General features: G+C 38.3%; 2 protein-coding genes and 1 pseudogene across 13 annotated transcripts in view; 2 read left to right on the top strand and 1 right to left on the bottom strand.

Moving 5' to 3' along the window:
• The window catches only part of LOC101016309 (COP9 signalosome complex subunit 2), a 32,924-nt gene extending 31,131 nt beyond the window's left edge, over positions 1–1,793 (bottom strand). The window contains exon 1 of one of the 2 annotated variants that reach the window (XM_003900907.4): positions 1,662–1,793. In XM_003900907.4, coding sequence (XP_003900956.1) covers positions 1,662–1,715 — 54 coding nt within the window. In that variant the 5' untranslated portion in view covers positions 1,716–1,793. The remainder of the gene's footprint in view (positions 1–1,661) is intronic. The other variant, XM_003900906.4, reaches the window with a different exon arrangement.
• A 73-nt stretch (positions 1,794–1,866) lies between these two features.
• Positions 1,867–22,513, top strand: part of GALK2 (galactokinase 2) — a 244,345-nt gene continuing 223,698 nt past the window's right edge. For 8 of the 10 annotated variants that reach the window (XM_021940543.2, XM_017960603.3, XM_021940541.2 and 5 more), the window contains exon 1: positions 15,959–16,312. In XM_021940543.2, coding sequence (XP_021796235.1) covers positions 16,260–16,312 — 53 coding nt within the window. In that variant the 5' untranslated portion in view covers positions 15,959–16,259. Of the gene's footprint in view, positions 2,154–15,953; positions 16,313–22,513 lie in introns of those variants that run through there. The other 2 variants (XM_017960600.2, XM_017960602.2) reach the window with 2 other exon arrangements.
• Positions 2,160–4,782, top strand: LOC116275850 (annotated as a pseudogene). The gene has a single exon (XR_004185165.1). The product of XR_004185165.1 is annotated as an NADH dehydrogenase [ubiquinone] 1 alpha subcomplex assembly factor 4 pseudogene (transcript).

The raw sequence follows: 22,513 nt of genomic DNA, 5'->3' as shown, positions 1-22,513 counted from the left end.
TAGAGAGTAGAATGATAGGAAGGGTGTGGGGGGAAAGGAGTGGGGAAGTAAGAGAAGTTGGTTAATGTGTACAAACCAACAGTTAGATAGAAGGAATAAGTTCTAATGTTTGATAGCGGGGAAGGGTGACTATGGTTAAAACGTATTTTATATTTCAAAATATCTAGAAGAGATCACTTTAAATATTCCCAAGACACAGAAATGATAAAAACACAAGGTGATGGATATACTAAATACCGACTTGATCATTACATATTCTGTGCATGTAACCCCCCATAAATATGTACAAAATACTATGAATCAATTAAAAAAATACAAGCATATTTAAAAGAAACATTTTGATAACAAAACACCTGTAATATGAATAAACAGGTAATAAGTAAAAATGGATAGATACATATTAATGAACTGAAGTCACTGCCTACAACTGGCTTGCACAAACTAAAATGTAAGGTAGAAACCATAACTATTAGCGAAACCACATTTAATTTTAAAAATTATAAAAATCTCTACTATGACTTTCAGATAATAGCGAGAATTTCCGTTCTCCCTTTTGCAAAGTGTGCCTTATTTTAAAATGCAAAAAACTGAAAATACACACGAAGTTATAGACTAATTCAAAACAATGTATTAATATTTTGACAATCTCTGGCACTTAAAATGAGTCAGACGTCCCAAAACATCTCTTTTGTAACTTTATGATAATGCAGCATCACCATAAAGAACCATATGAAATACCCCCAAAATAAAGAAACAAAGCAAAGTTGACGTTAATTCTGGGTCAAGATAATTTTCAGAGTTTTCACACGATGTTTTTGAACAGCAAACGTTATTCAAACTTGTAAATCCATTAATAAATGAAGCTCTGAATCTTTAAAAATCTCCATTCAGTCAGATAAATTCGTTTATTTCTATGCTGTTGCTGTTTTAAACTTTGTATACTGGAAAATTTCTAAGGGAAAAGCTATGGGTTCAATTACCTCACACCCGTTCCCCAAAAACACCACATGCAAAACCTCCTCCCCAGCTTTTCTTTATAAAGAACTGAAAAAGTAGTGCAACTACCTTTTTTTCAGTTATCCTTGCTCTGAACTCTCCACTACACACTTACCTCGCACCAAAACCGGCCCTGGACAAGGCTATTTTAAGCTACGTCTCCAGGAGACTCACAAGTTGCGTTTCGCGGTCAGGCCTGGGAGCAGTAAGGATCCCCCCAGTTTTCAGACTTCTAGCATTTCGCACATTTGAACGCTCAGTTCAAGTGTGAAGAAGTGGGGGCCCGAACGCTGGGCCCGAAAGGGCAAAGCCAGGGCCTACACCGCAGCATGGTCACCGAGGCGGCTCGCGCCGTGGGGAGGCATGAGGCACAGAGACCGAACGCCTGGGGCCGGGGCATCCGTGTAAACCGAAGAGGCGCTCAGACTCGGAGCGCAAGGCCCGGGACCCCCTTCGCTGCCTGCTTTGACCTCCCTTCCCCCATGCTGGAGAAGCAGGGCCCGGGCCCGGTGCGGGAACAGGGAGGAGGTAAACCAGTCCTGTCACTGCACTGAGAGAGTCTGGAAACGGCACATGCTCTACGGGGAGAGGCCGCGGCCGGTCCAGACCGGACCCCGAAAACTAGACACATCTCCACCCCCAGAGTTCCATTCCCTGCGCCTCACCAGGTCGTAGTCCTCCTCATCATCGCACATGAAATCATCCTCCATGTCAGACATCTTGGCCGGGAGGGGGAGGAGAAATTGGAGACAACCTCCTCCCACAATCCTCCGCGGCTCAGAGGCGTCAGTCTCAGCTTCTTTCCGTCTTCCCGTCCCTCTTAGAGGAGCTGTTTCCTGCCGGAACCAATTATCTCGACCTCTAGATGATTCGCTACGACTCCAAAAGAGACTGCACCGCCCCCCTTTTCCTCCGAAGCGGTTGGTGCCTTAGCAACTAAACCTAGCAACTCGGACATCGTCAGGTGCTGCGGGTCTCAGCCAAAGGGCGTCAGAAACTGCGCTCGTAGAGAGCAGTTTCCAGCCTCCTGGGTAAGGGAGCAGTCTCCTCCCTTGCTTCGGACTCCGGAAGCGTCTCATTCCGGTGAAAGTAAGAGACAGCTTAGAATCAGAAGCCTTTCGCGGAGAAAAGGCTGACATGCCCGTCCTATATGACAGGTATTATTTCTGCTTTCATTGTACGTGTGCATTTAGCCCACACATTGCGGTGGGTGTTCCTAAGATACTTGGAGTACTTTTCAGCAACACAGTTTACACTTAATGCTTGTTATATTTGTAGCTGACAAAACAATTCTATGGATATCCCAAATTAGGTATGCAGCTATCAGTTGAGTTGCCTTAAATCTTACTTAGTTGTTCAACGAATTATAAACTTACCTTTACAACCCTTGGGACCAAATTAAGGTAACAACGACTGGTTTTTTAAAAAAATACGTTACGGTGAAACCGAGGGCACCATGTTATGAGGAGATGGGGGCTGCGGTGACTCGCGGGATAGGAATTTCAAGAGAACCGAGCGAACGGGAAGTCGGCAACAAGAAGCTCTCTCCCGCTCCCAGGCACCCCTCTACCTACAGCCTCCTGTCAGAGCGGATTAGAGTCTATCAAGAAATTAAGGGAGAGATTGCTCGTAAACATGACAAGCTGCTGTCATTTCTAAAATATGTGTATGTTGATTCCAAAGATCCTCTGTCTTCCGTGCAGGTGGAAACTACTGAAACACGTCAGGAGCCAAAGGAATTCAGATTGCCGAAAGGCCATCACTTTGATATGATAAATATTAAGAGCATTCCCAAAGGCAAAATTTCCATTGTAGAAACATTGACACTTTTCAGTAATCATAAACTTTATCCAGAAACATGAACTGCTGAGAAAAGAGTGCAAGAATATAATTTAGAACAGAAAGATGTGAATTCCCTTCTTAAATATTTTGTTACTTTTGAAGTCAAAATCTTCCTTCCTGAAGACAAGAAAGCAATAAAATCAAAATGAAGAAAATCACAAAAATTTCCTATGTGTACTCCTCATCCCTCATCCTGTATATTTTCTCATTTTTGCATATTAAATTATGTTAATTACCAAGTGTTTCATGCTCTCATTGTGAGAGCATACTCAATATTTATTGAGCTCCCTGAATTTTCAAGATTGCCATGGACCGTATTTTGTTTTCTTTTAATTTAGTTTAGGCATATTTCATATGTACATGTTACCATGACTATCAACACATCTGTACCTTTATTTTAAGTAAAAGAGTTAATTTGTTATTTTAGACACATCACACCAACTTTTAAATTGGTCATAAGACCCCTTGGGAAGTGTCCTGAATCCCTCATTTAAGTTTTCCTTTCCAAGTTAGGTGTTTAGTTCATTCTTCATATGTGATAGTGAAAGTAAAAGCTTTCCTGACTCTTAAGACTGACATTTTCTTGTTAGGGAAAGAGACTCAATCGTAAGGTAGACTAACAATATTTCCCAAATAAAGGCACATAGGAGAAAATAACGAATCAATAGAATCTAATTAAAATTACTACCCCAGGGAATAAGAAGTATTGAGGATTTATTTTATTTTGAATTGGTTTTAAGTATGGAATAATTGCCTTTACAGTTATAAAAAGTAATTAGTGGTGTTTACAAACTGTTGGGAATTTCTGCTTTGATAAATAGGTAAGTCCCATGGCCTTCAGAGAGGGAGGCAATAGTGGAAACTTTCGAAAAAGTAATTTCTCTGGATTTAACATGGAACTAGAAAAATTTAAAGAATAATTAAATAAAAAAAACCATGGTAAATGAAATTTGGGGATTTTATACATAGTTTCGGATGTTAATACTAGTTGAGAGAAGAGAGAGAAAATAGCAAGTAGAAGCAGAGAACAGGATCATTGGAAGGGACCTGAGAAATTGCTGCTTCATCCATTTTAGCAAACTTATTAGTACAGCATGTACCAGTACTAGGATCTTGAGTAAGAGTGTGTGAGTTTAGCTCTGCCTCATATATTACTACTTGTGGGATCTTTGGGAGACTATATCCTTTTTGAGATTGAATTTCTTCTATAAAATGAACATAATGCTGCCTTGCTTAAATTTAAGGGTTATCATGGAGATAAATGAAATAGTAAAGGAATACAAAAGACCAAGGAAATACGATTTTTTTTTTTTTTGTAGTGGAGAAACAAACTTCCCCAAACTGGGGAAGGATATATGACCTAAGGTTTCTGTAGTTTATGACCTAACCAGGCCCAGAACTTAGTTTTTCAAATCCTAGTAGTGTGTTTTTTCTGATGTGCCAAAAAGCAGCACACCTCAGAGAAGGGAATAAGTGTGAATTGTGGGTACATTGGGGTTATCAGTTTGCTTCTGAGGGAAGATAGGCATCACTACTTCCCAGAGATGCCCCTGGAAATGATATAGAAGATGCTAAAGAATTCAACGTGATGACAGAATGAGGCATTTGTAGTAATGCTGAGAACAGAAAAATGGACTAAGTGGAAAATTTGTAAGCATGTCTTTGAATATAGATTTATTATGTGAACAAACTACCTAGTTTATTTTTAGTTCAATACAATAATTGTTTTAAGAAAACAAATAACTACTCAATATAAAATGCATTTTAAAACTCCTGTAAATCAGTCAAAACTTTATTCCATTTGTCATAATGGTCACTAGTTGAGTCACTAATACTAGTACACTCTATTTCTGAGCCATCTTTATTCATTTCTACATTGTGTGGTTAGGCAGCTGTTATATGGTGTCACATGATAAAGGATTTCTTCCCATACCATTAAAAAAACACATTACTATTACGCAAAATCATTGGCAGAATTCAAAATAAAGAAAAAATGAAATAAAGGGGAAAAACCGCTTTTCAAATAGGTAGCATTTCCATGTAAACTTCCAGTTCTATCCACATGAATCCACAAATGTTATGTAGTTAAGCATAGATATAGATTTGGATTCTTTTTGCATCTATATAGCAGCATAGGTCAATGTTTGGTTGGTTGGTTATATTTAGAGACAAGATCTTGCTCTGTCACCCAGACTGGAGTGCAGTGGCACCATCATAGCTTATTGCAGCCTTGAACTCCTTGGTTTAAGTGATCTTCCCATCTTAGCCTCCTCAGTGGCTGGGACTTCAGGTACTTGCCACTGTTCCTGACAAATTTAAAATATTTTTTTTTGTAGAGACAGGGGTCTCACTATGTTGTCCAGGCTGGTCTTGCAATCTTCCCACCTCAACCTTCCAAAGTATTGGTATTACAGGTGTGAACCACATTGCCCAGTCTTAAAATATATGCCTAATACTAATTATTTTAGTGGCTGTGTAATAATTCCTCGTTGAATGTACCAGTGCACCATAATTCATGCCATTATTGTTATACATTCAGAGTATTGCAGAAATAACACTATTTTAAGCAATTCTGCAGTGAATATCTTTGAAATTTTATTCTTTAAAAAATAATTCCGGCTGGCGCAGTGGCTCACGCCTGTAATCCCGGCACTTTGGGAGGCCAAGGTGGATGGACCACCTGAGGTCAGGAGTTCGAGACCAGCCTGGTCAACGTGGTAAAACCCTGTCTCTACAAAAAATACAAAAAAAAATTAGCCAGGCATGGTAGTGGGCACCTGTAATCCCAGCTACTCAGGAGGCTGAGGCAGGAGAATCTCTTGAACCAGGGAGGTGGAGGTTGCAGTGAACCGAGATAGCACCATTGCACTCCAGCCTGGGCAATAGAGCAAGACTCTGTCTCAAAAAAAAATAATAAAATAAATAAAATAAAAATAAAACAAACAAAAAAACCGAAAGAAGGAATTCCAAGTTCCAAGAAGAGAAATTACAGGCTTGATTCTTTTTTAGTAATTACTTAAATTGAGATCTTTTTGGTCATAGCTCTTTTAAGTTGTATTTGTGACAATAATGTGTTCTCACCCATAAATACAAATATTTTTTCCCTAACAGTCTTTTCTTCTCAATGTTTTATTATGATAAATTTCAAGCATACATAAAATTGAAATAATAGTGCAGTGGACATGTATATACCCACTATCAGGTTTGATTGTATGTATGTGTGTGTTCCCTGTATCAGTTGAAAGGAGGATCATGACACATCACCCCTAAATGCAGCTATGTGTATTTCCTAAAAATAAGAACATTCTCCTATATAATCACATCATTGTTACATATAAGATTAATAATATTTGCCAGGCATGGTGGCTTGTGCCTATAATCCCAGCACTTTGGGAGGCTGAGGCAGGTGGATCACCTGAGGTTAGGAGTTTGAGACCAGCCTGGCCAACATGGAGAAATCCCGTCTCTACTAAAAATGCAAAAATTATCCAGGCATGGTGGCGCATGCCTGTAATCCCAGATACTCAGGAGCCTTAGGCAGGAGAATCGCTTGCACCTGGGAGGCGGAAGTTGCAGTGAGCCAAGATTGTGCCACTACACTCCAGCCTGGGCGACAGAGTGAGTTTGTCTCAAAAAAGAAAAAAAAAAGATTAATAATAATTCCCTATCATTCAATATCCAGTTTATATTCAAAATTACCATATTAAGTGTAGAACTTAGAATTGGAAGAGCCTTTAATGATATCACTTTACAGTCTAAGGCTTCCCAAATCCCACAGTAGAGATTCTGATTCAGTAGTTCTGAGTGGAGCTCAGAAACCTATACTTGTAACTTTACAACAAAACAAAACTCCCTAAACTTGGGGTGACTGTACATCCCTGTTTTCCTGGGACAGATCTGGTTTAGTACTGTTGACCCATCATAATAGTAATAACACCCAGGCCGGGTGTGGTGGCTCACACCTGGAATCCTAGCACTTTGGGAGGCCGAGGTGCGTGGATCACGAGGTCAAGAGATTGAGACCATCCTGGCCAACATGGTGAAACATCTCTACTAAAAATACAAAAATTAGCTGGGCGTGGTGGTGCGCACCTGTAGTCCCAGCTACCTGAGGCTGAGGCAGGAGAATCGCTTGAACCAGGGAGGCGGAGGTTGCAGTGAGCTGAGATTGTGACACTGCACTCCAGTCTGGTGACAGAGCAAGACTCCATCTCAGAAAAAAAATAGTTAAGAGCACCCATCACTTTCAGAAGTTGGACAATAAATCACATGGTTATTCTACTTGTAATTGTTCAAAAGAGAAAATAGGATCCCGAGGTAGTTAAGAGGTTTATTTGCTCAGAGTAATCAAAGTTTCATAGTTTTACTTTGTACTCAAGATAGCAGTTGCAAAATGGATAATATGCTTAACAAATGAATACTGATCACATACATGTAACTGCATATTGATTTACATGTAAATATATTACATAATTTGCTGCTTTTAAATGTAGTGCCTTATTCCTACAATGGGAAAATAAGTATGCAAATAGGCTGGTAAGTAGGAAGACTGGGTGAATGGCAGCCAAATTTTGAATAGAATTTCCTTGGCCATGACCAAATTTATTAAGTCCAGTCTGGAAATTTAGTAACAGCAGTTGAAAAGGTCTTCATTGTGCTGAACATGCTGCTTGAGTACACAGGTGCTAATAAGTGCTTGTTGGATAAATAAACATGTTAATAGATTAATCTTTCTGTATCACACATCAAAATCTTTTTCTGTCCTTAAAAAATCCATGTAAATGTGACCTCATTCACATAGCCTATCCTGAATACTTTATATGGTTAAGATATTCTATTTTTTTCTTGACATTAATTTTATTCAATGGTGAATAATAGAAAATTGTAATTTCAACAGAGTGCATTTGTGTGACATGGTGCCCTTGTTGAAAGTGGATCCTATGTTTTTAAAGCGTATTTTCATAAACTGGAATTATTGAGGTATTATCAGTAGCTTCATTTACCTCAATAAGGTAAATTAAGCTACACATACTTAAAGTACACAACTTATTTATTTATTTTATTTTATTTTTTGAGATGGAGTCTTGCTCTGTTGCCCAGGCTAGAGTGCAGTGGCACGATCTCGGCTCACTACAACCTCCGCCTCCTGGGTTCAAGCGATTCTTCTGCCTCAGCCTCCCTAGTGGCTGGGATTACAGACGCCCACCACCATGCCCAGCTAATTTTTGTGTTTTTACTAGTGACAAGGTTTTGCCACGTTGGCCAGGCTGGTCTTGAATTCCTGATCTCAGGTGATCCACCCACCTTGGCCTCCCAAAGTGCTGGGACTACAGGCATGAGCCACCACTCCCAGCCTTACAGTATAGAATTTAATGAACTTTGACATACATATACACCTGTGAAACTATCATGACACAAGATAATGAACATATTATCACTGCAAAAGTTTCCTCACAGATTCCTTGCAGAAATTTCTCTCCTCCCCCTTAACTTTTCCTAGGTAACTGCTGATTTACTTTTTGTCACTATAGATTAGTTTACATTTTCATGAATTTTGTATAAATGGAATCATGCAATATGTACTCTCATTTTCCTGATTTCTTTCACTTAGTATAATTATGTTGAGATTTGAGATTTGTCCAGGTTGTTGCATGTATCAGTTGGTTGTTTCTTTTTATTGCTGAATATTCATTACATGGATATATTACACAATTCATCTTACCCATTTATCTGTTAATAGATATTTTAAGTGTTTTTCAGTTTGTGGCTAGTATAAATGAAGCTGCTAAGAATATTTGTGTACAAGTTTTTGTGTGGACATATGTTTTGTTTCTCTGGGGTAATTTATGGTAGACAGACTCTATGGTGGCTAACCCATTCTATTTCCTTGAATAATTCTTTGCCTTTTGGGTGTGAGTGGGATCTGTGACTTGCTTCTAAATAAGCTACAGCAAAGGTGATAAACATGATTATACATACATGATTACATTATACAAGATTGTTAAGTCAATCATGATAGGAAAGATGATCTCCTTTGCTGGCTTTGAGGAAGGCAAGTGCCCATGTTGGGAAGGACGACACAACAGGGAACTGATGGTGGCATCTGGCTAGTAGCCAGCCAGAAAAAAAAAAAAAAAAAAGAAAGTGGTTTTAATTTGACAACCCACAAGCAACTGAATGCTGCTAACAGCCATGTGCTCTTGAAAGTGAATCCTTCCCCAGTTGAGCCTCAGATAAGCCTTTGTGAGACTCTAAAACAGAGGACAGAAAATTGTGAGACAATAAATGTGTATTTATTTATACTACTACATTTGTAGTAATATTGTTATGCAGAAATAGATGTGAATACAGGTAAATATCTTGTAGTGAAATGGTTGGGTCATATGGTAGGTATATATTTAACTTTTTAAGAAACGCTCACACTGTTTTCCTAAGTGGTTTTACCATTTTGCATATCCAACAGCAGTGCATAAGAGTTCTGGTTGCTCCACCACGTCCTTGCCAACATTTAGTATGGTCAATCTTTTTAACTTTAGCTACTCTAGCAGGAATGTAGCAGTATACTATTGTAGTTTTAATTTGCATTTACTTAATGACTAATGTTGAACATTTTTTTGTGTGCTTATTTGTCATCCATGTATCTTCTTTGGTGAAATCTTTTTTAAATATATTTTGCCTATTTTTAAAATTGGGTTGTTTATCTTATTACTGTTGAGTTGTAAGAGTTCTTTATGCTTTTTGTGTTGTATTTATCTTTGTCATACTCCAGGGCACTGAGATTTTCACTTATGTTTTTTCTGGAAGTTTTATATAGTTTTACCTCTTATATTTAGGTCTATGATCCATTTCAAATTTAATTTTCGTATATAGTGTGAATGAATGTGGAGGTTCATTATTTTGCATATGGATATCAAATTGTTCCAGCATCATTTGTTGAAAAGATATGCTTTTTCTATTGAGTTGTCTTGACATCTCTGTCAAAAATCCAATGACAGTTTAATTGCCAGCATAATTTGATCCTTTAAAAATATATTTTTCATAATTGTATGCTATCTTGTATTACAATTATTTCCATTCATTCATTATTAAACAGAAAACTCCTTGAGGACACAACTATCTTTCTTACTTCTGAATCCTCTGAAACGCAGCATATGCCTTGCTTATAGAAAATTCTCAGTGAAAATGTGATGTGTTTAAGTACACTTTAGCATTCATGACTCTTCACTGGCTTTGGCTGAGTCATACCAAACAGGTTTATGATTTGGCATCCTTTCAGACCAATCATCTTTTCAATTTTTTTTTGCTATATTAATTTGGGGAAACTGAACACTGTGTTAGAAGAGCAGAACAAGAGGACTCCTTTTGTATTAATAAAGGTCTGGAAAGAAAACTCAGAGCATACTCAGGGGAGTTAACAGAAAAGTGTTTAATGAAGGGACGATTTATAGAGATGGAGGCAGGATTAAGGGAACCAACAACTACTTACACTAAGCCTTCAGAATGCTCCAGACTGCAATTATATCTTTCATCTCTATAGTTAACATAGGAAGAATATGCTGATAGAGTATGATTAAGCATTGAAGGGGTTCAGAATATGCCACCCCAAAGTATGCTACTTTGGCCTAAGTATTATTTTGAGCGGAAGCCAATTGACAACCAGTAGATGCAGTTATGTCAGTCACTGGAGAGCCTTAGCAAATGTATTCCAAAAAAAAAAAAGAAAAAATTGCTTAAGATAATAACCATAATCAGCTCCGCATTGAGGTGGGCAATATTGGATGGTTATGACAAGGTGAGGAAAGAATTGTCTTGTTTGAAGATTCTTGGTACTATATTTAGTTTCTGGGTTAAGAAATAAAAAGGAAGGCTGGGCATGGTGGCTCACGCCTGTAATCCCAGCACTTTGGGAGGCCGAGGCAGGTGGATCACCTGAGATCAGGATCTCGAGATCAGCCTGGCCAATGTGTTATAACCCCATCTCTACTAATCATACAAAAATTAGCCGGGCGTGGTGGTGCATGCCTGTAATCCCAGATGCTCCAGAGGCTGAGGCAGGAGAATCGCTTGAACCCGGCAGGCAGAGATTGCAGTGAGCCGAGATTGTGCCATTGCACTCAGCCTGGGTGACAAGAGCAAAACTCCGTCTCAAAAAAAAAAAAAAAAAAAAAGGAAATAAAAAGAAATAAAAAGGAAAAGACAAAATATAGTTTTAAATTGGGGCAATTTGTCTGTAATTTGATCGGGCTAATGTACACTGTAAGCTTGAAATGTAAACTTCTAATTGCAGAATCTAAATTTTTGTTTATTCAATTTCATTTTAATCATGGAATACATACTAGATGCAGAGTTTGCATCAATTTTTGTAACATATTCATTTATTTGCTTAACTAATTTTAATTTGTCATAAAGCAGGAGCTTTTTTTTATGTTTATTGTTGTGTCCCCAGTGCCTAGAATTGTGCTTAGAACATAGTAGCCCAGAGAACTTTTGTTGAATGAATGAATGAATGAATGATAGAATAATGGATGAAACATGGAATATGAATTCTAGTGGAGGTGACAGATAATATGTATAAAAATCAATACATAATGTAATTTCAGATAGCTTTAAAGACAGCAAACCAGATTTAGGTGATAGAGAATAACTGGAGAGAATGTTGGGATGGTTTTTAAAATCTTCATAATAACCCTATGAAGTAGTTGTTTTTATCTCCCTTTAGAGAAGAGGAATTTCAGACTTACCTAGGGTCACAAAGTAGCTGAACCACACAAATCCAGTTTCATTAATTGATTCCTTCATTAAACATTCCTTGAGTGCCTGCTCAACACTGAGCCTGAGTCTGTAAAATCAGAGTAAAACAGTCTTTGCCTTCAGGGAGCTTATAGTCTAGCTCTGTGCTGTCTAAAATAGCAGTCACTCGTTTCTCATCAGAATTGAGATATGCTGTAATTGAGATATGCTGGAATTTGGAGACTTATTATAAAAAAGTAAAATTTCTGAATAATTTAAAATATATTTAAAATGATATTTTGGTATATTAGATAAAATATTAAATTCAACATTTCTTTTTACTGTTTTGAAAGTGGCTTCTAGAAAATTTAAAATGACATGTTTGACTTGCATTGTAGATTCTGATTCAGTAGGTCTGAGCACAAGATAATATATTTCTAAAAACTTTCAAGTGATGCTGATGCTGCTGTTCTGAGGACCACACTTTGAGTAGCAAAATTTAGACTAGACAGAAAACACAAGTAATTAGAGGACTGATGTGATGCTTTGTATGACTGGGCAAGCAGAAGGTGCTTAGAGGCTTCATTTTGTTTTGCCTTGTTTTTCACTCTGCAAAACAATCTATGTTCAGTTAAAGCATTTTTGCACAATTTTTATTTCCTCCATAACTACATAAATACAGATTTCTCTGATTCATGAGTTTATTTTTTGCCATTTAATGATTATATACACTAGAGAGCAGTATCTATTCTATATACAGAAGAATAAGGGGCCAGGTGCGGTAGCTCACGCCTGTAATCCCAGCACGTTGGGAGGCCAAGGCGGGTGGATGGCCTCAGGTCAGGAGTTTGGGACCAGCCTGGTCAACATGGTGAAACCCCATCTCCACTAAAAATACAAAAATTAGCTGGGCGTGGTGGCAGGCGCCTGTAATCCCAGCTACTCGGGAGGCTAAGGCAGGAGAATCACTTGAACCCGGAAGGTGGAGGTTGCAGTGAGCGAGATCGCTCCATTGCACTCTGGCCTGGGCGACAAGAGCAAGACTTCGTCTCAAAAAAAAAAAGAAGAAGAAGGAATGGAATGTACCATCATTATAAAGAAAACATAAAGAAGTATTACATATTATTTACTATAATGAGAAAATATCCAAAATAGGTCACTGAAGTAGAGTCTCCCAATTGCGAACAATAGTTTTTATTATAAGTCAAAATAGGAAATATTTTCCAGGGATTGCACAAACAGATTAAACCACAGAAATGACATTATTCCAGATAAATGGTCAATCCCTCTATGGTCTTAGACACTTAGTTTTGGGTAGAGATAGGCCCAGGGAACATAGAAAACTCCCTGAAGAAAGTGATTTCTAAGCTGAGAAACATCAGTAGGCATTAGCCAGGTCTGTAAGACCCTTAACACCCATGCTTTAATTCATATTTTGGATCAAGTTTTTGTTTTATGTCATTTTAGTGTTTGTTTTGTTTAGTTTGCTATAATATTTTATCTGAATGGAGACTAATATCCTTTGAGGATAAACAATTTGAAGTTTATTAATTAGGTATCTGTTTAAGACTCCATCATAATATACCATTTATTAGTTTATAATTCAGATTCTAAACCTATTGTAACTGTGCCTACTAAAAGCAAAGAACCAAGAGGTTCAGGATTTGTGAACATAAAAGCACTGTAAAATATAAATGTTTAAATATTTTCTTTTTTTTTTCTTTTTTTTTGAGACGGAGTTTCACTCTTAGTTGCCCAGGCTGGAGTGCAATGGCGTGATCTCGGCTTACTCAACCTCCATCTCCCAGGTTCAAGCGATTCTCCAGCCTCAGCCTCCCGAATTGCTGGGATTACAGGTGCCCGCCACCATACCTGGCTATATTTTTGTGTTCTTAGTAGAGATGGGGTTTCACCATGTTGACCAGGCTGGTCTCAAACTCCTGACCTCAGGTGATCTGCCTGCCTCGGCCTCCCAAAGTGCTGGGATTACAGGCATGAGCCCTGCGCCCAGCCAAATGTTTAAATATTTTCACTATTAGATATGTCTAATAAGAACTAAAGGAATATCTTCTTGAAATTGAAAAGGAAATAATATTTTTCTATCCCATAAGGATTGTTGGAAAGGTTTAAAGAGAAAATAATATATGCAAAGTGCTTACTTAGCAAGATGCCTAGCGTTAGGAAGGTAGTATAAGAAAGTAATGTTGGTTTTGTTTTTGGTGTCTATTTGGGGTTATCTAGTAGTTTGGACAGGTTATTTTAATAGCAATACTTTATGAAAATTATAAGGTACACATTTTAATTTTTGACAAGGATTCTAATACTTTCAATAATTTAAGCACAGTTTACTGGGGTCTCAACAAAGGTCACACATTCAGAAGTGGTATGGCCTTTCGGCTAGGAGTCTAGAGACCTAAGTTTTAATTCCAGCTCTGTTATCCTGTTGTCCTTTGGACCAATCATTTCAAAAAAGGATGTTTTACTAGTTGCTCTGTAAGGTGCTTTCTAGTCTGCATCAGTTTTGTTGAGACTGCAATAGCAATGTATCCAAGATCCAAACTAATGATTTGCCATCTGGTTTCATTTAGCAAAGTTAATGTTCGGTCATCAAATACACATTCAACAGGAAGTATTCTTTTATGAAACAGTTCCTACAGTCATTTTTTTTTAACCCTGTATAAAATGAGTTTATTTTGGACTATTAAAAAAATTTCAAAACTTTAAAATTTATTATTTTTCAACTAATGCAAAATATTACATTAGAAACATCTGAATAAAAAATGATTCTGGGCCGGGTGCGGTGGCTCACGCCTTTGATCCCAGAATTTTGGAAGGCCGAGGTGGGCAGATCACCTGAGGTCAGGAGTTTGAGACCAGCCTGGCCAACATGGTGAAACCCCATCTTTACTAAAAATACAAAAATCAGCCGGGTGTGGTGGTGGGTGTCTGTAATCCCAGCTACTCAGGAGGCTGAGACAGGAGAATCGTTTGAACCTGGGAGGTGGAGGTTGCAGTGAGCACACATCGTGCCACTGCAGTCCAGCCTGGGCAACAAAGAGTGAAACTCCATCTCAAAAAAAAAAAAAAAAAAAAAGATTCTGTTCTTTTCTGTATTTACTGATGTTCTTAAACATCTTACATTTTTAAAAATTTAGGTTACCTCCCTATTGAAACTATTTACAAGTGACAGTGATGACGCCTGTTACTCAAAATTAAACCAAAATGAACATCAAACTGGGATTTATTGGGGCTCAGAAACAAGAAGATATAATTTATTCATTTGAAAATGATAAAGAGGGACTGAAATAGTAGTGAGAAAGCTGCCCTGAGACCAGAGTAACTTTGTTTCTTTGAAGTACCATTTACAGTAATAACCCAAAGGGGTGCCAAGGGGCTGCCACTCTTTGGCTATGCTTTATTGTCCCTTCACACTTTGTCTCCATGTGTCCTTCCCCCTTCCTCCTGTATACATGTATACAGAAGAGGGAAGGACACATGGAGACAAAGTATGCATATACATACAGAAATTCTGGAGCAGCAGCTTACTGATGTATACAACTTACAGAATCTCTCTGAGTTATGCTACTACCACTAGTATGTTGGGCATGTTGGCCCAAACTTTCTTAATCAGGAAACTTTGGATAGGTGTATTGCTAGCGGCCTTCACTTGGGTTTAATCTCAACATTTCTGAGGTGCAAAGTGCACTAGATTGAGAGTTAATAGATCTGAATTTTAATTCCAATTTTGCTCCCAATGATCACTGTGACCTCAGGGACCTCACTTCATCCTTCATCATTCATTCAGTTTATCTTACCTATTCATTAAAAACTAATCTGCCTGCCTGCCTCCAGTTGCTTTCTAGTGGTAGTGATGATGGAGGTGGTGAGACACACAATAAATACGTAAGCAAATAGGAGAACTATGAAGGAAGGAAAAGTAAATGATATACTGGGGATAGTGTACTTTTTAAAATAGGGCGTCTAGGATTTCTCTAGGTAAGTGAAAAATGAAGAGGTTTAACTGGATGCTAAGGGGTCTTGCACATTAAAAGGCATGTGTTTCCGTCTTTTCAGAACTGTGTTCTAGGAAAGCCTACGAATGCCTCTAACTATAAATGCAAATCTATTTAAATCAAGTGATACATCAATTTTACGTTGCTTGATTTGGAAATAATCTGCAAAAGAAGCAATAGCTAAACATTTTAGTGTTGTTTGGGGAGTAGCTGCTGACAATAAAGACCAAAATAAAGACCAAAACATAACTTAAAAACAAAACAAAACAAAAAAACACACAGCCCAAGACAGATCAGAAACTAGGTGTATGCAAGGCGCCAGGTTATGACACTGTTCTCAGACATCCACATGGCGCAAAAAGAAAACCTCACTAGGCAGCTTCGCACGTCCTCGGCGTAGGGGCTCCTGCGAGGTCCTAGTCCCTCCCTGGGAGCTAAGAGCGGAACAGAGGCTGTACCCGACTGCTGCTTGGAGGGAACCCTGGTTGAGTCCAGGGAGGAGGAGCCAGAGGCGGGGCGATTGGAAGCAGCCACCTCAGCGAAGCTGCAGGATTTCCGCAGGGCGGGAGCTGGTTATCTCCCGGAAGAAAACGGCTCCTGTCAGAGAAGTCTCGTGATTGCTCTGGGAGCTTTGCTTAACCATTTGGAACTACAGAAGAAAGAAGGATCTAGCGAAATATGGCTGCAGAGAGCCCTGCTATGCGTCGGGTCCAGGTGGCAGAACATCTCAGGTTGGGGAGAGGAGACGCCGGGCTTTGGGATCTCGTGGGTTGGTTCGGGTCCACAGCATTTGGCTGCTCCCTTGGGGCGCTGCTTTTGGTCCCGGGGAGCAGGTAGAACCCTTGGGATTCTATAAGGACACGTGGCTGGGCTTGCAAAAAAGATCACATCGCACATACTACCATGGGTTGTATGTTTTTTGCTTCATCCATGCTGATTCTTGTTTTCCTTTTCTTGCTGTAATTAGTGCGCCCTTTCTACTGGGCTTCAGCAGAAATGCCCAAATCCACACTGAACTCTCTTTGTCTTACATGCCAGTTGATACTGCTTTTTTAAAAGCCTTCTTTCTAAATATTCATTGAAAACAAACACAAAAACCCTCTTGGTCTCTGCATCCTCTTTAAAAAACAAAAAACAAACAAACAAAAAAACCACGAGAATCTCTGAACTGTCACTTAGGGAATTAATTTGATGGCAGTCCCTAGCTACAGAGTAATCGTTTAGTGATGTCTCGGGGAGGATCTTTTCAGTTACAGGTACTTTGTAGAAATACTTTGTTCTGACTAACGGGGCTGAAGTCTCATAAAATGAAGTTTCTCACCTGCTACTTTAGCCAAGAACTTTTCTGACTCTGCCTTTGCTGTTTTTGTTTTTTTTTTTTGAGACGGAGTTTCGCTCTTGTTGCACAGGCTGGAGTGCAATGGCGCTATCTTGGCTCACCGCAACCTCCGCCTCCCGGATTCGAGTGATTCAACTGCCTCAGCCTCCCGAGTAGCTGGGATTACAGGCATGCACCAGCACACCGGCTACTTTTATATTTTTAGTAGAGACGGGGTTTCTCTATGTTGGTCAGGCTGGTCTCGAGCTCCCGACCTCAGGTGATCCGCCCGCCCCGGTCTCTCAAAGTTTTGGGATTACAGGCATGAGCCATCGCGCCCGGCCTCTACTTTTGCTGTTTTTAGCCTTTTTTATGTTAACTTTTTTCTTTCACATCAAGTCCTTAAGCTCTTCCTACTTGGTTTGTTACCACCATGTGTCAATTGATGATAATATATTTTACTACAACTTGAAAATGTTCTTTGATCCTTAAACCAGCAAACAGGGTGTCTTTAGTTATCAGAAAGAAACATAATTTCTTATAGAGTCCAGCACAGCTTTGGTCTACTTCCCAATGTCTTTGAATGTTTTAATATACTCTAGAGGTTCTTGTGTAGCACTGTTGCCCTTGTATATTTGAATGAATTAAAACACAGTGTTAAAGGCATGCTTCCAATAAGATTAATGAGAAATTTGCTACATGAAAATAACCTGATCCCTTGTAGTTTTTTTTGTTGTTGTTCCTTTTTTTTTTTTTTGAGACAGAGTCTTGCTCTGTTGCCCAGGCTGGAGTACAGTGGCGCGATCTCTGCTCACTGCAACCTCTGCCTCCCAGGTTCAAGCCATTCTCCTGCCTCTCCAGTCTCCCGAGTAGCTGGGATTACAGGTGCCGCTACCACGCCTGGCTATTTTTTCTGTTTTTGGTAGAGACGGGGTTTCGCCATGTTGGCCAGGCTGGTCTTGAACTCCTGACCTCAGGTGATCCACCCATCTTGGCTTCCCAAAGTGATGGGATTACAGGCATGAGCCACCATGCCCAGCCTGTAGTTTAGTCTTTTACATAAAACATATCCATGTGTAAATTCCTAATGTGTTTCCATTTTATGTGATTTTAATAATAAAGATCAACATTTCTATCTATACTCACTCTGTTTGGGGGAGGATGGTGTAACAATATAGGTATATGTACTCAAAGTGAAGAATTGCTTACTGAATTTCCTTAGTGTTCCTTCTTGTTTTTCATAATTTTCATATTATTCATTCATGCAACAAATATAAATATAAATATTGTTAATATTTATCTGTATTATCCACAGAAGAGATCATAATAGGTAAGCTCTGCCATTTTCCTGTTGTTCATTTGTGCACAAAAATGCAATTATTAGCTTCATGCAATGTTTTATTTGCAGGATTCTTTTGCAGCCACTTACTCATTTTAGGAGGGATGTATTTTGTTAAATCTAAATAGTATAATCTATAAATTCACCTAACCGGTCAAATATTGCAATATGCTGAGAAGGAAAAAAAAATGAATAAATGGTCAGCCTGCCTCCTTGTGGAACTCTTGTTCTTTTTCAGGATGCCTCTTCAACCTCACAAGCCATGGGATCCTTTGAGTAAAGGCACTGGTCGACCATATTATACATTTTAGTAAAACTTAATTTCCTTTTTTTTTTTTATGTAAAAATCAAATAGAAATTGAAGTTCTAATATTTTCTTTCTGTGTCCCACTCTTGTGTGGTACCTGTACTGTAAGACTCTAAATTTCTCTATTCTGGCTTTCTTTGCATTCTTAGCAAGCTGTATCTCTTTACTTTCTCTTTTGGATTAAGTTTCTAAACTTGTTGGATTATTGTTATTTTTGTAGCAGTTTTATTGACATTCACGTATCACATAACTAATTCATTTAAAGTTTGCAATTAAATGAGTTTAGTATATTCATAGAGCTGTGCAACCAACACTGTAATCAAATTTTGAACGTTTTCTTCTCAGAAAGAACCCCGCCATCCCTTGTATTATCACACCCCAGAACTCCATTCCCTTTCCCCTCACCTGGCCTTAAACAACTACTAATCTATTTTCTGTATTTATAGATTTAGTCACTTTGGACATTTCAAATGAATGGAATCATAGAAAATGTTTGTTTTTTGGGTGACTGGCTTCTTCCATGTGGCATAATGTTCTGAAGATTCATGTATCAGTATGTCATTTAACATGTATCAATACATCATTCCTTTTTATCGTCAAATAATATTCCAGTTTATGGATACTCATTTTGTTTATATATTCAACAATTGATGGACATTTGGGTTGCCTCCACCTTTTGGCTCTTATGAATAATGCTGCTGTATGCACACATTCTTTGGTCTCTATTCTACCAGTTGAGCTAGCAGGGTGACACTGAATACATTCTTAATATTAAAAATTTGGATTAATTAAAAGTATATTCAGTAAAGCCTGAAAATCCCAGTTTCTTTCCTGATTGTTTCTGATTTCTACCCTAGACTGCCAATTTCTACTTCCCTTCTTAGAAGTTATCCATTTGGTTTGTATCCTTATAATATCATTGTGTCCTTACATCATTGTTACTATATTTTATAAAAATGATATATTCACATAAGTCCAATAATTATATGATATTTGTTGTTTTTTGCTTACTTTTTTCATTTAATCTTTCTCATATATCCTGGTATATCAGTTCATACAGATATATTTCATTATTTTTATTTATTTTATTTTATTTTTTGAGACGGAGTCTCGCTCTGTCTGCTGGAGTGCAGTGGCGTGATCTTGGCTCACTGCAACCTCCACCTCTTGGGTTCAAGAGATTCTCCTGTCTCAGCCTTCCAAGTAGTTGGGATCACAGGCATGTGCCACCATGCCTGGCTAATTTTTGTATTTTTAGTAGAGACAGCATTTCACCATATTAGCCAGGCTGGTCTTGAACTCCTGACCTCAAGTGATCCACCCGCCTTGGCCTCCCTGGGATTACAGGTTGAGCGACTGTGCCCCGGACTATTTCACTGTTTTTAAGGGCTGAGAGTATTTTGTAGTATGAATACTATTATTTATTTAACCACTCAACATTTAGTACACTTAGATTTCTAATTTTTCTCTCTTGTAAACAATGCTGCAACAAACATCCTTGTGTGTGTATATATGTATGCACACACAGAGAGCCTCCAGTGTGGACTGAAGGTGCTTTAACTTTGAGTAGGGAAGAGGAAGTTTGGGTTTTAGGCCCCACAGAGTCTGTGTGTATGTATATATACACATACATATATATTCACACACATATATACATACATATATATACATATATATGTATATATGTGTATATATACACATACACACATGAAATATATATGTGTGTATATATATTCTCTGAGCATTTGTGTTAATTTTTTAAAGCTCGTTCATAAAAATGGAAGCAGAGCCAAAGGTAATAAACATTTAAAATTTTGATAGCTATTGTCAAATAGCCCTGCAAAAAGGATGTTATTGGATTGTCTATTTCTTGTTTTTTGTTTGTTTGTTTGTTTCTTTTGTTTTTAAGACAGAGTCTCGCTCTGTTGCCCCAGCTGGAGTGCAGTGGCATGATCTCGGCTCACCACAACCATTGCTTCCTGCATTCAAGCAATTCTCCTGCCTTAGCCTCTCAAGTAGCTGGGATATAGGTGTGTGCCACCAAGCCTGGCTAATTTTTGTATTTTTAGTAGAGACGGGGTTTTACTATGTTGCCCAGGCTGGTCTCGAGCTCCTGACCTGGTTATCTGCCTGCCTCGGCCTCCCAAAGTGCTGGGATTACAGGTATGAGCCATGGCGCTTGGCCTATTTCTTGTTATTTTTAGAAACTCTTTTTATATGCATGTAGTTTTGTATGTATATGTATTTTCAATAGAAACCATTTATTCTATATATATTATTAATAGAGTTTCTAGTTTAACTTTATGACACCTTTTGTTGTGTAGACATTTTATAATTTATGCAGTGTCGTATGTTGAATAATAATGATGATAGCATTTTGTCTTCACCCTTATTTTAATGTGTCATCCAAATGACCACCATGATGGCGCGAGATAGTAGAAAGGAGAGCTTTATTGGCAATATCAGTTTGTAGACCAGGAAGAGAGAGTCTCCAGTGTGGACTGAAGGTGCTGTAACTTCGAGCAGGGAAGAGGAAGTTTGGTTTTAGGCTCCACAGAGTCTGTCTTATAAAATAGAATCATACATATTTGGCAGGTTTTGGGGAAAAGCTATACATATTTATGAGGGGAGCCAAGCACATAGTGGGTAAACATATATGTAACATACATCCCATGTTCACTTTGTGGCAGGTTTTACCATTAAAATGAGATGGAATTTGGCTCTTTACATCAAAAGGTGAACTATAGGACACAAAGACAATTAGTGCACAGCCTCTATAGGCTGGCTGAAACTGGCTTAAGGTCTGCAGTTGTTTATCAGAAAAGAATGTTTGTAAGGCTGGTCCTCTGTCTGATCAGAGTTGTAGTGGTCTGGATCATAAGTCAGAGTTAGGAGGTGTCCAATATTGCTAGGGGATTTAGCCAGAGTGTCGTTTTACTTGTAGCCATGAGAATTTAAGAAGTTGTCATGCCTCAACCTGTAACTTTTGTTACCTTAACTTTAGGGTCCCCCTTACTTGATAAAGGGGCATCTACTTTAGTTTCTCAGATCGCAAATGGGAATGCTTCTAATATTTTGCCATCAAATATGATGTTTGCTGTTTCTGGTAAACATCGTTTATTAAATTAAGGACATGTCCTTTTCTAGTAGGTGAGAAAAGAAAAATAGCTCTGAGCCATCTGAGCTATGTGAGATGTGCAAAAATTTATCAGGCCCAGAGAGACATGAATATGCCACTTTAGTCACATCCCTCCCCCTCCTTGCACCCATGTCCCAGGGGCCAGTCATTTAAAGGCCTTTTCTTCCTGACTAGCTGCTTCCCCTGTTATCTTCATGTTCCTGTAATCTGTGATACAAAGAACAACGTACAGCTGATCAATAGGTTATGCTATTTTAATGTAAATTCTTGGTAAACAAATTAGGAACCACCCCATTTTTTTCCTTTATAAACCACTAGTAACTACTGCTAATCAGGGTATAGTCATGTTAACTTGAAGCTATGCTCCTGGGTTGCAGTCTTCAAACTTGGCCCAAATAAACTCTGTGTTAAGTTTGCCTCACTTTTTTTGTCTTTAGGTTAATGCGTGACAGAGATTTAAAAATTATTTTATTTTATTTTAAAAAATAAGGAATGGTTATGAAAATACATTTGTTTCTTCTTTGGGTTTTTTGAGAGGATCGTGAAGTCATAGAATTTTCCTCTTTTTATTCTGTTAGCATAGTGCATTTAATCAACAGATTTCTGGTGCTGATTACCTTCACATTCCTGGAATGAACTCTGCTTGGTCACATAGGTTATTTTAGGTAATTACTGCATTAAATTTACCAACATTTTATTTAGAGTTTTTCTATCTATTTCCACAAGTGAGATTAGCCATTCTTGTCAAGTTTAAGCATCTGGGTTAGACTAGCCTCCTAAAATAAGGTGGGAAACTTTCCACAGCTTCTATTATTTAGAATTATTTATA

The sequence above is a fragment of the Papio anubis genome, chromosome 7 (genome assembly GCF_008728515.1).
Source record: "Papio anubis isolate 15944 chromosome 7, Panubis1.0, whole genome shotgun sequence".
NCBI classification, from domain to species: domain Eukaryota; kingdom Metazoa; phylum Chordata; class Mammalia; order Primates; family Cercopithecidae; genus Papio; species Papio anubis.
The sequence above is the reverse complement of the archived record's forward strand: the minus strand, read 5'-3'. Positions and strand labels throughout refer to the sequence as shown.